General features: G+C 37.7%; 1 protein-coding gene across 5 annotated transcripts in view; it reads right to left on the minus strand.

Moving 5' to 3' along the window:
- Positions 1-7,645: 7,645 nt before the first annotated feature.
- Positions 7,646-19,151, minus strand: part of GABRB2 (gamma-aminobutyric acid type A receptor subunit beta2) — a 143,003-nt gene continuing 131,497 nt past the window's right edge. For 3 of the 5 annotated variants that reach the window (XM_051631341.1, XM_051631342.1, XM_051631343.1), the window contains one exon: positions 7,646-13,788. In XM_051631341.1, the coding sequence (XP_051487301.1) occupies positions 13,441-13,788 (348 nt within the window). In that variant the 3' untranslated portion in view covers positions 7,646-13,440. Of the gene's footprint in view, positions 13,789-17,432; positions 17,484-19,151 lie in introns of all 5 variants that reach the window. The other 2 variants (XM_051631339.1, XM_051631340.1) reach the window with 1 other exon arrangement.

A 19,151-nucleotide genomic window follows, 5' to 3' on the forward strand; every position in this document is an offset into this window, starting at 1 on the left:
AAGTGCCACTAGCTATATGTTAGGGTAACTTGTGTTTCACAGTCTTTTCTCTCTACTTGCTGTGCAAACTGCTTAGGAGCAAAAAAATCATAAGCTCCAGGAGCCAATCTGCCACTGTTGTCTATTTATGAAGTCTGATAGAATTTACATGGGCTGGCAGACAAAATTGCCCTTTGCATGCTTTGTCTCTGGGGGAATTTGGAAGTATGTCCAAGTTTTATAAAATAATGATAATCATACCATACAACAAGCACAAATAACAGATTTTCCAAGGGCTTTTTCTGAGCAAGTTAAAATGGTGGATGAATCTTAAAACAAAAAGAAAACAACCCATTTATGCATCTGAGTTAAAGTGGGTCACTCTGCAATGTAAAGCACATTTTTAGTGGATATAAATTTAGCAGCTCTCTGCAACATTATGCATGATAGCAGTCTTGTGATATTTCAAGTACAGAACAGGTCCCAGGAGACACCATGTAATTTATAATGGAATAAACATAATAAACTGTAGCAGTCAGAAAAGGATCTGGTTCCAGTGAAATAAGGCATATTGGTCTGTTTATCTTATGGGAATGTCCTGTTGAAGATTTAACTTGCCTGACAAAACAATGGGGAGGTAGGTTGGTTGGTAGGTAGGTAAAAGAAGTAGTCAAAATGAAATCTCTCCTTGGTCTTCAAGAGAGTAAGAAACAAAAAGGAAGAAAACAAATATGAAGGATCACAGTACACTTCTTCAGCTGACCCACAACTAGCATTCCTTTCCTCCAAGTGCATAGCAAATGCTTTACTGGTTTTTCTTCTGGCAATGCTTTATCACAATTGGTGCAGTAACAAAACCCAGTAATACCTGCAGGGCCACAGGCACTGCCTTCCTCAGCTATCTTGCAAATTAATTAGGCACCAGCTGTCTACAAAGGCACTATTTTCTGACATATCTGTTACTTCATTATTTCACACAGTCCTTGCAGGTAGACTTGGGGTCTGTTTGCTCTGCTCATAGCTACTGAGGACTGATACCTAAAAACATGCACAGAAAAATGAGAAATGATAAGCAGATTCAACATGCTCATTTCCAAAACATAGGTGTATTTAAGCAGGTCCACTCAGTGCAGAGGTCTATACATTCTACAGTTAATGAAAAAATTAAGTTAACCTGTTGCTACTTAAGGCCTCTAAACTTCATTTCTAGATCCTGACTTCTTATGGGCCCTTGGATCTCTGAAGGGAAAGTTCTGTTCAACATTCTCCTGTTCTGCCACTTTGTCCTTTGAAATAAGAGTAAAAATGCTCCTGTTACATCACATTTTTCAGTTATCAATTAATGATACAATTAAGGTGCAATGTGATGGGTTGACCATGGCTGGATGCCAGGTGCCCACCAAGCTGCTCTGTCACTTCCCTCCTCAGCAGGATGGGGCACAAAGCAATTAAGATGGAAAAATCTCACAAGTCAAGATAAAGGCAGTTTAATAAAGCAAAAGCAAGGGCTGTGCACAGAAGCAAAGGAAAACAAAAGATTTATTCTTTACTTCCCATCAGCAGTCCATGTCCATCCTCTTCCTGGGAGGCAGGACTTCTGGGGGCATAGTGGTTGCTACAGAAAAGAAACATAATAACAAATGCCTCTCCCAGCTGCCCTTCTCTGGGCTTTTCTTGCTGAGCAGACTTCATATGGCATGAAAAGTCCCTTTAGCCAGTTTGGGTCAGGTGTTCTGGCTATGTCCCCTCCCAAGATCTCGGGGGGGGGGGGGGGGGGGGGGTGCTGGAGAGACAGCCTTGATGCTGCTCCAGCTCTGCTTGGCAGTAACCAAAGCCCTGGTGCATTATCAGCACCTTTCTGGCTTCCAACAGAGCACAGCACCGTGAGGGCTGCCATAGGGAAAGTTAACTCCAGCCAGCCAGCCCCAATGCACACAGGTATTACAAAACTATCAGTGTGATCCTTAGCATCTAATTTAACAACAGTTGAGAGGTAAAGGGCCACAGTAAATCTTGTATAACCACCAGTTGCAAATTGTTTCCAGGTAAGCCTGCCCTAGACAGTGCCTTGTCCTTGATGTGTGTCTACAGGGATTTTGCTGCCTTCACTCTGCCACATAACAGCCAACCATTCTGGGAAAGCAGGAGACTTTCCTCACCAAGGAAAGAAGAGAGGGATGCCACTGCAAACATGAGGGAAATCCCTATCTGCCAGCACACCTGTCTAGCTGACAAATGTATTTAGAAATCCCAAAGCATCCTTCTAAAGTCACAATGTACAGAAGTGAGGGTAACCTTCATTTAATTCCTCACAGCAAAACAACCTGAGTGCAACAAACATAGTGCAAAGGGACTGGCAGTTTCATCGCCATTTGTGTTCATGGGTCCTACCTGTTGTAGCAAGCAGAGTTAAGGAGTCCAAGTCTGAAAAGAGATCACCAGGTGAGAACCTCTCAGAAAAGAAAACAATTTGCACTCAGATATTAAAATAGCATAAAAAAAAAAAAAATAGTGTTAAAACTGTTAAATAATGTACTAACATTATAGCATCATTTTTGCATTGTGGAAAATTTTTGTTTGCTTGTTTTTTTAAAGTTTTCTTTACATAAATATTTTATCCAGTTTTAAATCCAAATACAGTTTACAATAGTATAAAATATCCACATAAAACAAATACTATGCTTTCACGAGTAAATACCCAAAATGAAAAATATTTACCATACCTACAGTTCCAATGCATATATTTTCCATACATATTTTTGCTAGAACTAGGCTCACCCAGTAGCGTAAAGAACATTATGTTTTGTCCATGCAGCCACAACAGGAGAAAATAATTTAGTGTCTTCAAAAACCAAAGTAGTATCTGGAAAGGTCAAGTTTAGACATTTTGTTAATGAGACAAAATCAAAACTCATATATTAATTTTATGTATTATGAATTGCTGACAAAAACATGCTATCATGGTCTTTTAAGCTAGAAAAGTACTGGCACACAATTCTCATCCTCTTTCAGAAGTGGGTCTGAAACACAGAAACTAGCAGGAGGAATTCTGCATCTCTTACCAGCTACACAAGAATGGTGTGAGGCACAACACTACTTTTTATATTTTTCCAGTGTCCATATCACTGCTTCATTAGAACTGAATAATTCAGTTTAATTCTGGGACAAATGAGCAAAACAGACCCTGTTGTCAGCACCACACAGATTTTGCATCCAGTGCAGTTTCCAGGTTAGCAACACAGGAGTGCTTGCAAAGTTTGAACAAAACGTTTGCATTTACAGCCCAACAGATTTATCTTGTTATCACAGTTATTAAAAGAGAAAGATCTTCCCGCTCCTCTTCTCTCATTTCAACTACCCAAACATTTTTCAGGCTACACACAGCAAATAGAAGTACTTGTTTTTCAGCAAGGTGCTTGTTGTTCACCTTGTGAAATCCTTTGGAGCCTGAGCCTGCTCACCTGAGTAAAGGGAGCAGGATTTGGTATTTGGTTTCAAGCATCATCAGATTTTAAATGCTCAGAAGAAGTATAGACTTTTGCTGGTCATCCTTTACTTTCATCAACAGAAAGAGATTTTGCTCACCTGGCTTCCCTGGGAGCAACCTGAAATGGGAAAACCAGGTGATGGATGGTTTGGCTGCAGTTAAAAGACAGAGACATATACTATGCCAGAAAAGCAGCTTTCATTTACTTAAAAATCTGGTAGCATGTGTGAGAAAACATCCTTCACTTTCCATCTGCCTGTCCTTTCCATTTTTTTGTTTCTTCCTTCTGTAAATTTTTGTTTGGATCTCATATAGAGGGTTTTCCCCTCCTTCTCTCATCCTTAATTAGTTTGAATGTCAAACCTGTGCAGTAAGCACATCACTTTGGGTAGTAATGAAGGCAAATAAATAATGCATAACCTTTCTTAGAGAGATCTGGAGACCCTTCCAAAACCAATTAAGGCTTTTATGATTCCCTGGAATTAGCCAAGATCTTAATGCTAAATTTCTAAACTTGTGTAAGAAAGTAAATCTTAAAATTAAGAGGGGAAGAGGGAAGAAAAAAACCCTGTCCTACAGTCTTGAACCCTTCTAATTTTAAAGTGTGTTCTGAAAGGGGAAAAAGAGAAGAAAATGAAGTATGCAAGGCAGATTACACTTGTTGCTGACTGGGAGGGTATTAGCTGGATCTCCCCACACTGGGGTTCTTTTGCTTTTTGCTTTTTTGTTTTTTTTCCTATTTCTTTACTTTTTTTTGTTTTGCACGTTTTGACTTCAGATACCTTTTGAATGGTGACTAACAACAACAACAACAATAAAAAGCCTCAATCTTTCATAACATACAACACAGAAGAAAAGCAAAACCAATTCTATTTGTCTGCAAATCTTGCACCTTAATCTTGCTATCCTGACATGTAAGTTTAAGCCTGTTTATTATCCACATTCCTTCTCCTGTCAATGTCCTCTCACCACCAGAAACAATTTATTCACATGACACGTAAGGGGAAATACCCTCAAAACCAGAATGCCCTGGTATTTCCAAGACTAAATCAGCTTTTGTGCTGTCTTTATCACTGCATATCTTGCCCTTCTTGCTGCTGTCACAGAGCACAGACAGGAGTTCATTTCCTCTAACCTGTATAACATTGTGCTCCTGCACTGGCCTGTGATCTCTCTTTGGAGTTCCTTCATAAACATCAATGCCATAAAATTTCCACAACAACTTGAAGATCAGAGAATGATACGATCAATCAGACTCTTCAGAAAAGATCTTTGGAAACATTTAACAAGGAGATCTCAAAGCCACCAACCAGTTTCATGTGTGCTTTGAAAGCAGCAGTCTTCAGACGTATCAACCAAGCTCAGCAATGTGAGCATGTGAGGCTACACATCCCCACAGATGTACACATATCTAGCACCAAAGCAGTGACACAATTTAGTTTTTGTAGCATTTGTAAAGGAACCAAAGTAAGTAAATGGAAGACCCAGAACCTTAGGAAGATTTTTTTTATCTTGGCTATATTCTTTCTAGAAAAGAGAAAGTCTAAAAAAAAGTGAGCCCATCTGGAAGCATGCCCTTAGCCATCTGAGTGCCAAAATGAATGCAGTATGTCAGCTCTGACAAGCTGTCAGAAAGAAGGAAAAAATACTTTTGTTCCAAGAATAAGAGGCATTCAAAAGTTTTGCCCTGAAATAAAAACAAAACACTAAACACAAAAAACAGTAACAGGAAAAAACAGTAACACGAAAAAACAAGCACAGACCAAAGACCTGTCTGGGCCAGAGTCTCAGCCAAGGCACGCATAGCATTTACATAAGTAATTTACATCACCTGACCACCCAGCTCCCACTTCTGTGCATATCCATAATTTTTTAAAATTTATTTCTTGCCTACACTCATATGAACATCATAATAAATCAGTCACTCCAAATATCCTTTAAGAATAACAAGCATTACAAATTGATAATGTCATGCTGGTCATTAATTTTAATAACCAAATCATTTGCATTAGTGAACATACTTGCTATGTGGTTGCTTATGTTACATTTATTTAATGCTCAACAGCTCCAGAGTGTCAGAAGCCAGTGTCCATTATTAGATTCTTTCACAACTGTTCAACTGTTGACAGATGCATAACTTTATTCTTTAAAATAGCGATTTTCCTTTTGGAAGTTGAGAACTGTGTTGTTAGATAATTTCTGACACGTTTTGTTAATTTTATATTATCATGATATATTCCACAGCACAATTTACCAATAAAAACCCTATATTAATGTTTCAAATTTTCATTCAGGTAAACTGAATGAAGGCAAGGCCATGTTACACAAGTCATGAAGTAAGTGTTAAGCCTCAGAATAGAAGAAAAGGAATAAATTATTCAAATACTTGGCAGCACTAGTCTTATTATCGTGCAACTGGATTTGATGTAACACCTATTAGGATGTGATAACATGAAATGCATTTACAGATACAGAGACAGGTGAAAAGGTAGATAGACAGTTTGCTAGATTTCGATTTGGGAAGGATACACAGCAATGAGCATAAATATTTTTAGACCCTAAAATCACAAACCAGTCATAAAATTGAAATATTTTGCTTTCTAGCTTGTAATAATCCCTTAAAATAAGGACCAACAGTAGATCACACCTTGTAACAAAGCAACTGTCTGATACTTCAGTCTTTTTTCAGAACTTGGATCTACTGTTCAGAAGCTTTAGAGGAAGATGTGTTTTATTTTCAACAGTGAAGAGATGAAGTCACACTGACAGTCTGCAGTATTTTACTCCTCCTGTTCTGTGTCTCCTGACACAGAGCCAGCATCCTGCAACCAGCTCAGTACCAGATGTAAGACTCGTGGCTCTTCCCATCTTCAGTCTCTGCTCCTTCTCTGCAGAACTGGTGCTCTTTATCCACAGAAAAGCGAGACAGAACAGATAGTCATTAAAGCACTGCTGTTGTGGGGCTGGGAACAGAGAGTAGCCAGGTGAGCAACTTCAAAAGGAATTACCAACTGCTGTCTGCGTTGCCAGACAAAAAGGACGATCTGGCAGTTTTAGCCTTTGGCAGCTTTTTGCCTGATGGCCATTTGTTCCCTTTTCTGTGCTCCATCTGCTCCCCCTGGTTGGAGCAACCAAAGAACCAGGTTGTGGCAGAACCTGGGGGTATGTACAGCTAAGGCTACGAACAGACATCCTGCCACCTCCCCCATGTAGTGAGACTTGGGGTTTGGAATCACAACTATGAATCCCCTCTTATTAGAGCTGGGCTGGCATAGAAAAACAAAGAAATGAACAAACACAAACAAAAACCCAACATAAAACCAACTAATGGACATGAACTGTTCCCTCAGAAGAGCAAACAAACAAGTCTAATTCTGAAGCCTTTTTAATACTCAAGATCCCTTAGGACAGAAAGCAGGAGCAAGATCATAACATTTTATATCTTAGGAGCAGAAGAAGACACCTGGCTTCTGGTCCCTGCCACTGCTAGCAAAGTTCCCTACAAAACCTTCAGCAGATGGAGTACAGCAATACAGAGGCCTCATGACCATGTGTGACATGCTGCACACTCCTCCTGCTCTGTTAATCTGGGAACTTTTTATGCCACAGAACTGCTCCAATGGGAAAACTTGTTGAATCCACCATCCTAAAAGGGTCAATAATTTGGTCTTCCAGGATCTTTCCTGTTAGATGCTACCTAGGAAGAGCAAGGACTGGAGCTTGGGTCTTCCATATCTTAAGTCCAAATAGACATAAGACTGTTCAGAGTTTTTCTGTAAAAGGAAATGTCATCCCACTGCCAACAGCTGCCACTGTATTTCTCTAAGGAGGGCACCAGTAACAGATTCACAAGAGCTGACTCTGAGAAGGAGTTACCCAACTTCTGAGATTTTTCAGCTGTTCCCCTCCTTTCTGTATGTTCTTACTGACCAGCACTAAGCACCTCACTGTACCTGACTCATATTCCCCATACACTCAGCTCCCCCTGACTGCTGTAGAGGCAAATTAAAACCATGTTACAGCTGCCCCTTTGCATATTAACCCTACACCTCAAATGTCTCAATGCCCAACTTCCTGGTGTTCCTTTATGACCCAAATTCATAGATACTCACTTCAGATGAGAACTGTAATCTGCAACTTTGGCAAAAGAACCTGCCCAACATAACACAACTACATATACATCTTTTAGGTTTTCTTTATTTATATTTTTTTAGTTCAAGAATTACACACTAGCCAACATTATTATATATTTACATGCTGAAACTGGCTGCAATAATTTTAAATTCAAGAAAATATCTCTTATGTGCTACTCATTTACAATCATCATTTTACTACCTCATATATCCCAGAGGTTAGCAGTCCTTTTGAGAAAGACATGAAGATCTGATGCAATGATATCCACTAGTATTTTGCATTTTCTAGCCATTGGAAAATGTGCATTATGTGCATATAAGAAAGGCTACAAGGTCATTAGTAAGGCTGATGATTACTACATTATGAAGTAAATAGTACTAAGTAAAAAAAGATAAATCAGAACTGTGCAAAGACAGTACTAACAGAACCATTTAAACACCCATGCAAATAAAAACGTGATAGAAGTCAAATCATAGTCAGCTTGCTAGAATTAATCATGTTTCAAATGTTTTTTTTGTCTTCAACTGAAAGTAACAAAACAGACCATGAGCAACACAGCCTGGTGAGGATCTGTCAAATGGTGGTAACAGTGAAAACATACAAAACGTTATCAAATTGGAATAGATGACCTCATGTCTGAAAAACATTAAAAAAATACAACCCTTAGTATGAAAGTAGAGGTGAGATTTTTCATCATTTAAGTTTCTTTTTTTGTCAAAGCACTTACAAAGAAAATAATTTCTTACTTATGAAATGTTAGTGTTGCATATTCTTGTAGAGATTATCTATTTCAATTTTATATTAATGGATATTTAAATTAGTACTATTTTTACAAAGTAGAACAGGGCAGTATTTTTGATCAACATTCCGTTTGCTTCTTAAAAATTTAGACAAAGTTCCTAGTGCATTTTATTAAGCTTTACCTTTGGTGTTAAGCAGTGACTCATTAGATTTCCCTTTTAAACAATTTCTGGAGTGAAGATTCTTTGGCTTTGGGGGACTATGCTTTCTAACAACAGTCAAACTTCCTTTTTTTTATTTTTGTAAAGAAAAATATACGTCTACTATTAGATACCATAGGAGATACAGATTTCAGAAACAGACAGACGCCACATGCAGGCTTTCTGTAATGAAATCACCAACAGCTCCAGTTTTCACTTACCCTGGATTCCTTCACCTCTCCACTCACTGGAGCAACATAAAAGTGCCTTATTGTAAGTGAAAACCAGCCCCGTTTGTTTACGCTGAGTCCTGAGTGCCAAGCTCCCATCGTCTGTTGCCTGAACATTTTAACCACACAAGAATTGATTGTGCTAGCAATAATATTGCCACAACGGCTACTTCACACCACAGCACTTTCTGTACTGGTTTTATCTCTGGAATCCAAATCTGTTTATGCAAAAGGGTGTTTAAATTACTCTGCTAGAGCACTGCTATTATTGTACTTAGTAAAAAAAAGTCACTAAACAATTACTGTATCTATCGACTGCTCATTTACAGCTTATTTAATTATTTACATAATTTTAGGACACATTAACCTAAACCATAAGTAGAATTAGCTTTTTGCCTTACCATAAAGTACAAATTAGAAGTTAAAAATGTTTAAGAAATCTGATAATATTTACACACGTTCAGCTTAAGTTATGGTTGCTCACATTGTATGGTCTATGTACACATAGCAAAATGTTATGACCACTACTGATATAGTATTGTACCCTGGCCATCCCACTCTAGAAATAGTCAATACTTTTGCCTTTTTTTTTTTTCTCGGCTCCCCAAGGAATCTGTTGATTTTGAAAACTTACTAGTGGAAAATGTTGTTATAAAAAGAGAGAGAAGAAATAGGCAAGCAATGTGAGGACTAGTCTAATTTCAGATGCTAGGAGGTACAGTACTATCATCATGTCAAACGGTGCAATGCTCCTTATGAATTATAAGCACTGATCTGCTGATATAGAAATGCCCAGTTACCCTGTATAGTAAGTCAGTTGTTTTGTTTTTTTTGTGTTTGTTTTTTTTTTAATACATTATTATTTTTTTTTTGTCAAAAATATATTGATACACTGGTTGATGGCAGAAACAAAACTATCATCAGCTTATTCCTTTAACACGCCCACATGTGAATGTGTGTGCACATATACCCAGGAGGTGTATATACACACACATATGTGCATATAGACGTTTGGGTCTCTGTCCATATGCACACAGAGCTGGATAATGTTTAACATCTGTTCACATCTATTTAGTACCGTGTATAGTACAGAATTGGAACACAGTCTGATCATTATAGTGAAAATTAATTGAGCTTTAATTTGAATGCATATTTTTCTGAAATCAATAGGACTTGTTTCGCAGGTGTAAGACCACCACTCATTTTCTGTATACATTGTGCTTTTGTACCTTCCAGATTTTATGTCCTTGGTATTAGAATGTAAAAACTCTCTGAAGAATTCTGCTACATGTTGTTAGCAAAGACTCTTGTTTTCCTGCCCTGGGAATGAGAAAAGAAATGGTCACAATGTCATTGCTTGAGTCCTTCTTCCCAGTCATTAAACTGTGATAGGATAGAAACACAACATTCCTTATGCAAACACAGAAATATGTTGCATGAATTTCCAGTCCTGAAAATGTGTATCATACTTATTAGCAGTCATGTACAGTATATATTTACAGGTTGATCTCAAAGATTTCATTAAAACTGTGCCATGTTATAGTCATAATTTGCCCATGAATTTCACAAAGATGAAAAACACCTTAATTGCTGGCTATCATGTCTAATAGAACAACAAAATCTGCAACTATAATTATATTACAAGATTCATCTAAATTATTAACTTTGATATTTTGCTTATTGAAAATAATAGCAATTAACATGATTAAAAGGATCTAGAATATTATTTTTTACTCAATTCTAGACTAAAAGCAAATTTATTCTAGTTTACCTGGATGGAAGCACACATAGCAAACCCAGTACCTTGTGTATGTTGACAAAATTTCTCACTTTCACTCAAGTATCTCAGAAAAGGAGTAAGTGCTCACTGTGGGCTCCAGTTACACCACTTCCCTGACAGTGCCTCACCAGTTTTTCTCACCCCCACCTTTTTGTATCACAGTGTTAAGCCTTAGTACAAAATGATAGAATCCTTCTCTTTCACTAATTTTATACACCACAATCATAGCCAGAAGGACATAGTAAAACCAAAAGTGCTCCTTCCCCCCAGAAAATATAACTTTCTTAGTGACACCTGAGCAGAAACCATTTTCTTTCACTCTCTGAACAGCAACATCAGAGAGTATTATGGCTTGTTCTGTAACTTCAGACACATTAACAAGCAGTTCCAGGATTCAGTCTCTGTGGTTTTCACAATAGCTGATGCAGGAAAGCAATGCAGAGAGTCAACACACTCTCTGCAAGGTTTTAGACTGAAGTGTATCAACCACAAGCAGGCTGTGAGCTCCCTGGAGTCACACAACACTGCTGTGAAATTAAAAAAGGAGTTGGCAGCAATTTGTGAAATGGAAAAAAAAAAATAAAAAGCTTGTACAGAAGAATACTAGTAGATTACTTTTATTTATGATAAAAGAACTGACTTTGAAGAGAAAGATTGCATTGTGATGTGGCTACTTTACTTAGAATTGGGAAAAAATTCCAACATGATTCACACCTGTCAGTTGAAATTCCCAATGTATCAACAAAGCTTATTGCATTATGCATCAAATGCAGTCAGAAATTAAGTATATGAACAAAAAGCAACATTTTCACTTGGCAAGTGAATCCCATTAAGAAAGCCTGTCTCTACATATTGCAGAGTCTGAACCTGGAAGCAGCAGGTGAATGTACACACAACTCCCTTGAAAACAGCAGGACGTGTGTATGCCTGGCAAACCCCATTTCAGGCTTAAAATTATTCTCTCCCATTTGAAGCAAAAATAACTACATGTTATGCTTAAAAGAAAGTCAGAAATTTGGTGTATTAGTTCCCAGGACTGTTTTCCTCCTTTCACTGTCATTGTCTATCAAATGGGGAAAATAAATAAATAAATCCTACAGACACTTGTAAGGAAATTACTCTTCTAAAGCAAGAACAAAAAATTCAAAGAAAAATACTTTAGAAAATTCCAAAGGAATACCTTAATGAGGAAAAACTATCTGCCTCAAAAAAATCTCTTTGCTGTTTGGAAGATACTTGAATTCTTGTTTATTTCAGAAATTTGTACACAGATGAGACGTAGCATAGATACAACAGATGTGGCTTTTGCTTCATGAAATATTTTGTGTCAAACAACACTGGGGATCTGAATTAGTAAAAGCCATCAGGATTTTATATTCCTTATACAGTCCTTTCAATATCTTTTTCAATACAGAAGAAGGTTCCACAATGGATTAAATGGCAAAATCTACTTTGCCTATAACACTGAATTTCTTGTCTGTTATATTTTGGCTATAAAATTAAAGCTCTATGGAATAAAAAAACCCTTTTATTTAAAAAGTTTCCTAAAGCCAAACTGAAATTTGCTAGTTTTTCAATGGAAATCACCCTCAAGCAGGAAATGCTCAAGAGTGTAACTGAACTCCTGAAAGGATGGATACCAACTTTTTCACTTTAAAACAGTGCATTAAGGAGGGGGGGAAGGGAAAGTGAACTGGTATTGCCTTATCCAGACTGAAAAAATACCCTGTCATGTACTAAAGTACATATGCTCAGCTCTTCAGTGCTGAAAGAGGTACGATACCATTAATCCAACTGGATGTGAGGTGTTAAGCACAACAACAGGGGGAAGCACAACACTGAAAAGATTGCAAACTTGGAAGAAATCATACAACTCCACATAAGTATTTCAGTCTAAGTTATGTACTGTAACTGACAACATTCATCTGCACACACTTTGACATATTTATAGCCTTTCCTCTCCTTGGCCCTGTATTTATACTGGTTCTCTAGCTCTCCCTACCCTAGAAAGGCAGAGTACCATCCTTCAGCCACCTAAAAAATTACTATTTGGCCAACCAGTTTTGGCACTTGGGACAGATTATTTCCTTTTCCCAACACAAAACACCAGCATATCTACCCAGACTCAATGCATTTTTATACCATTGCTACATTCCTCTGTTGCTCACAACTACAGTCACGGTGACTGTAGGTATAAGTTCTCTCTTTAAAATGCAAACAAAACTAGTGCTTTTTGCTTCAGCTTCTATGCAAACACCCAACCCTAATATTATGAGTCAAAGGTTTAGTTCTTTCAATAAATACCAAGAAATACCTGAATATGGTTGGGAAACCTCTGACCAGCTTCATCTAGGAAAGATGATAGGCACTGCGCATTTTCAAGTTTACACATTTAAATTGTATCTGTTTCATAAACATGATAGCTTAGTGAACTCTCTTGAGTGTAGATGCATGTCTCAGAGATGCATGTTTTCCTGGGAATGGTACGAACTGCCGTTGAAACTAGAACTTGTTTCTCAAATGCCACTCTACAATTTGCATCACTGAATTCGAATACTCATTAAAAGAAAAAAAAAAAAAAAGAAAAGAAGAAAAACAAAAAGAGAGTGAGGGACAATGAGACAGAAGCGATTGTCAAAATCCTATTTTCCTTCACACTCAAAACGCACTTATATTTTGAGAAGGGAATATGTCCATACTGCTACTTAACATATTTAGGATTGAGCAGATACAACCCAAACGTTATGCAAACAGACCATAGAGTGGGCCAGCAACTAAGGTGTTTTAAAATAACTTTTGTCCTGAATAGAATTTTTCTAAGTCCCACTTTTGGCTGTACAACCGATTTGAAGAGAAATCCAGTTCTTGTTTTCCGCGTGGCTTTGTTTCTTAGTTCACATAATAAAGCCAATAGACAATATTGAAGAATGAAAAAACAACTGGGAAGAATATGCGTGACCATCGATCTATGGCATTGACATCAGTCAAGTCAGGGATGGTGATTTTCAGCTGAGACGCGCGTCTCCGTAGCCTGCTCTTCTTCTGTGCCACGTGTCGCTCCAGCGCGTTGCGACCAAAGCTGTGCCTGGGCAAGCCAGCTTTCCGGTACTGGATGCTTGAAGTGTCATAGGCCAGCATAGTGCTCCTAGGGTCCCCAAGCCCCATCACAGCCTCGGAGGCAGCCATCTCATTTTTAATTTCAAGTGTGCTCAACAAAATATTTTCATGAGGATCCATCTGTAAAATATAAGAAAGCGGATTTAACAGGAGAGAAAGGAAGCCCCGTGGGTTGCAAGCTGAAGCCATGCTGACAAGGGCTAGATCTAACATGACTGATTCACTGGATTTCAGCCTGTCTAAAAGACTTTAAGCATCGCCAAAACGGTATTTATTGCCATTGATCTGTGAGCTCAAGGAGCAATAAAGGCCAGTACACTATAATGGAATAAATAGCATTTCCCTAAACTCCGCATTCTGTGAGCAGAAGCGATACCTGGAAATGGAATGTATGCTCAGCTCCTGGAAGGAGGATTCTGCCACTGGGTAGGATATCTGGGACAAACAGTGAAGTTTTCTGGGGTTTTGGAGGGAAATAAAATGGAAAAGGGTCTGTTTTGTTGTTGTGTTTTTTGTTTTTTTTTTTTCTTGTTTCAAACGATAACTTCTGCTCTGACAATATCTTCAGGAATTCACAAGGTCTCTCTGCCTCACTGAAATGAGGCCCAGAGCACTGCACAAGAAAATGCAAATTACCAGTCCCTATATTCCAAAGAGGACTGCTGGCCCCTTGGCTATGTCAATACCTAGTCTGACTATGTGGAAACTCCACTCCCCAGGGCTAATGAATTTCCTGGAATAGTAGATATCTGCAATTTAGAGCAAAGGAAAACACATACAGTGTGTAATCACATCAAATGTACTCTGAACAGTTGTTTCAATGGGTCGCTTTAGCTACTATCTCTTTTTTAAAGGCAGTTAACTGAAAAAAAAAGAAGACTAATGCAATTTTGGAAAAATAAAAACCAACCACCTTATTCAAAGATGAGAAATTAAAGTCTACTCTTTGGCAATCTGGAGAAGATCTAAAGTATGGTAGGATAAATTCAAAATAATCCATTTATACAAAACAAAAATAAGGTTATTCAGTAAGTTCTAATTCTCCACCTTCCCTCTAAGTATATATTCTGAGTTGCATGATTACAGAGTATAATTAAATTTATTTTAAAAGCAACAATGGCTAATGAGCAGCTAATTAAATGCACTGACTTAGTGATGGTAATGCAGAAATACTCCAGGCCAAAGGAACGATAAAACTGTAACTTTTAAGAATAACTCATCCACATTATTAATTTATAATGTTCATAATACAGACTATGACTATGGAAAGTGCACAAACTGTGATTTTTGTGAATTTCTTAACAATAATATGGGCTTAGTCTATTCTGTAATATTTAGAAGCCAGCAGTCAGCAGCAGGTACCTCACTGCACTACCCAATAAAGCACCATATGTGCCATTATTAAAAACATCCGATGTAATACTTCACATGGCACGGTGAGAGAACCGGGTTGAAAACCAAACAGTTGGGTTTTAGTAGCATCCACCTCATAGTATTATGAACTGGTTATGAACTGGGAGGTCAGATACTCATAAAAGTACTTTGGACCTACTGAAACACTGCCATTTGAGTGATTACATATGTTCAAGTGATGCATAAAAATTGGCGTCACTGAGATGCCAGGTTTCCTTTTTTATTTTTATTTTTTCCTTTCTTTTTTTTCCCTCCAGTCTATGTGAGTTTGCACCCCTCTAATTTAATTAGATTTTAGATATAGGTTAAATGTACTGACTCCATGTGAAGCAGCCAAAATCATTTGGTTTCGCTTCCTTCCCATCAAAGCCACATTAAAACTTTCAATTTTCTAGTATGTGAGGGAAATAAATGTGGGGTTTTTTTGAGAAGCAGTGGCAAAATGGGAAAGTTGAGTTGGAACTCAAGCAAAATTCCTTTAAGAACTCTATAGCATGATGCTGAGCATGGTGAAGAAATTATGTGTCCTAGGCAGGAAAGCCATCAAATCAGTTCTCACCTGCATTAGACAAAACTAAGGCAAAAAGAGTGTTCTGCTATTGCAACACAAACAAAAGCAAATATGTGCAAAAGCTTTCAAATACATTTATGAAAATTCTCAAAAGAGCTTTTAAACTTATCTTATAATGAATGCAGGCATTTAGATAATTCTTATGTGATTTTTGGGTAAGGCAAAATTAGCTGTCATATTTGTTAGAAAATGTTGGAGAAATGATAAGACTTTCAGTATCCTGAAAACAAAAGCAATGATAGGAACTTGGCTTTTGTTGATCCAAAGGATGTCTAAAAGCAGTTAGGGGAAGTGTCTTACAAGAGGGGTGCAAAGCCATTTGGAAACAATGTTTTCCATAGTTTCACATAGCCTTAAGAACGGAACTTTGGTTGCAATGACATTAGGGGAGGTTTGAAATAACATCCACTAATGCAATGGGTTTTATCCCTTAGCCCACAACCTGGGCTGTTTTCACCTCAATGTTGTGCATTCTAAGATACTATCTTTGGAAAGATTTTAGTACCAACAAATTTGTTCACATCTTAAATCTTCTTAGGATGACTCTACTTTTGATCTACAATGATATTAGATATGTGAGTGCTGTTTATACACTCATTAAGTTTCTACACCTCAAAAATGCAGAAGTTACTTTGGTCTACTAGAGCTAGCTACAGACATGTTTTAGTGACAGGTACCACTCCTTCAGTTAACTTCTTGCTTTGATTCATTTGTCACTTGTTTTTCTCATTTCAGCAAATTTCTTAACACAGCAAAGTGCTGCAGGTATCTGGTAGCCCTGGCAGTAGTTAGTAAGGTTAGTGATGCTGAGCAGAAAAAACATTTAGCAATATTGTAAACTATCTTCTAGTGTCTTCTTCTGCACATATTGCACCAATATCAGGAGTTGGAACAAAGCCATTTTCAATTTTATAATGATTTTTCAGAAGAAATAATACAAAATACAGTAAAAATTAGTGATGGGCGAACCTTGAAGTACTAGAAAAGCCAGGTAAGGACTACAAAGTTCAGGTGCTTGTCAAAAACTAGTCTGGCCCTCCTGCACCTGGAACAGTGGATTGACCATAACAAGAACTGCATTTTTCATGGTATTTTGAATCCCCAATCTGAAAAATATCTGAAATTTCCAATCCAGAAGGTATAAATGAATATGAAAATAAAATAAAAACCCCAAAACAAACAGTAACTAAAAAACAAAACAAACAAACAAAACCCCTAAACAAAAGAAAATGCAAAATCCCAGACAGAAATTAACCTGACTTTTCAACCTTTGACAAAAGGTTCCTTGTCAGATTAGAAAGAGATGGGAATGTTATTTCCACCGAGCTGATTCACCCAACTCTAAACAAAACATGCTTTTGTTCCTAAGTGAAACCCGAGCTAGAAGGACAATCAATGACACGTTCTGTGCACAGCACCTCCCCTTCAGAAGGATCCCAAAGCGCTTTAGAAGCTTTAGAAAGAAGAACCACTTCAGTTCCCAGTGAAGTGCAATCACCTCTGAGGCAAAATGTGGTGACTGACAGTGCAGAACAACACACTATATTTTAGTTGAGGAAATGGAGAATGCTGTAGCCAATTGAAACTATGGGGTGGGTGAGTGGTGGTGGGGAATGTTAGGTAAGCAGAACAGTTACATAAATTGGTATTTGGCCAGATGCTTTGGGCTGAGATGGCGACGCTATAAAAAAGTGCCATGGGATCTTTAATGACTGTAAGTAGTCAGGACCTGAATTTTAAGTCTCTGAGGATAAAAACATTAGAAAACAGTGAAAGATACCTTTGTTGAATACATTTCTGGACAATGATATGTGCCAATTATTCTTCTGTCCTGTAAGTTAATAAAATCAAGACCAGTTTCCTTAGAGATAAGGCAGCTATTATCTTTCATTTAAAATTAAAGCACTCTAGGGTAATAATAGGACAGCTAATTAAAAGTTATAGGGACCTCTAAGCCAACAAATAGCATAAGAATATTCTGGCTTTAGAGGTGGTATTACAGTCTTGCCCTGCTCATCAAGGTAACATAACTTCATGATGTATATGTATTTTTTCCAACTGGTCAATTGACCAAGGAAGATATGATGATATGAAAACAACTGTTAAAATTATTCTGGGGGAAAAGTAAGTGCAAAAGTGGTTTCAAAAGGAGGTGGGAAAAGGTTAAAAAGATCTCTAGGTGCTGAGGGATTGTTCAACCATAGAACCAGACTCTTTATGGTGAACAGGAGAGTTCAAACTTAATGAAGAAATTCCCAGGGACAAGGAAGGGAGGGAGAATGTGAAGATGAAGAAAAAGCAGCAGCAAGTACCATGGAAATAAAAGGTGAATGCAGAATAGGAGTAGAAATGACCAGAGCTCAGCAACCATGCAAGAGGGTGGGTTTTTAATAAATCAATCTTAAAGGTGGATGGCAAAATATATGATGGACATGATATTCATTTATAGGTCCAGGTCAACTGCAAAAAAAGCTGACTCTGGAGCCTTGAAAGAGGCCATGACCATTTTGATGGCCTCAAATAATGAGAATACAGAGCGAAGTGTAGAAATGTTACCATTATATATTCCTCCTGCTACCTAGAAACTCCAAAATGATGGCTTTTTTTGAGGAATTCCTCTTACATTACTACTTCAGAAAGTGCAAAAATCCAGAGCAATTACAACTCACACACATATTCATAAGTACATCAGGAATCCTGCAAAGATGACCAGATCTTTGAAACTACTAACGTCTAGTAAATCAGCATCTTGGTGATTATGCTCTACTGTTATGCCAAACACAGCTCTATATGTATGAGGTAAATTTATATTGATTAATTAAAAAGATATAATATTGACTTGTTCACTTCCTCACATACTGTTAGTTTTCTGCTATAACCTTCAATTACAGGCAGGTACTGATGGCTCATTTTATGGCAGAATGGTGCAGAAGTCATGGATAAAGTAGACAGTAGGGCTGGAATTTCAGATGGAAAAATCTTGTGAAACAAACCAGCTGTAAATTCAAAGGAAATATTCTTTAGTTAAGTAGGGCTGCCACTAGCCACAAGCAAAATACAGTGAGTTAAACCAGGAAGGGAGAGCAGAAGTACCCAGTCAAATACAAAGATTAACACACACCTGAGATGAGGCCTCAGCATTTTTAGGTCCTGTGAACTGACATTCTTAAGAATTAAAGACAGGAATAAAGATCTCTTTCATAATGAAGACCAACATGACATGCCTATAATTTAATTCTTTTAGCAATTAACACCTTAGCATTATCTATAGCATAGTTTACCACCTCTTCCAGCTGACCTTTGCTTGTACACCAGTAACATCCTATTCCTGACTAGTCACAGTAGGTCTGGCAAGATTAGGTGAAAGTACAAAATGCACTTTATGTATAAGATAGACCTCACACCTCATCAGCAAGGTCTAAATTATTGATTAGGAACCACTGATCTGTGGGGTCTGCACTGCCTGCACAAGGCAATGTGTGGAAGGTAGACAGTCCTG

Source organism: Apus apus, chromosome 13 (assembly GCF_020740795.1).
Source record: "Apus apus isolate bApuApu2 chromosome 13, bApuApu2.pri.cur, whole genome shotgun sequence".
Classification (NCBI taxonomy): domain Eukaryota; kingdom Metazoa; phylum Chordata; class Aves; order Apodiformes; family Apodidae; genus Apus; species Apus apus.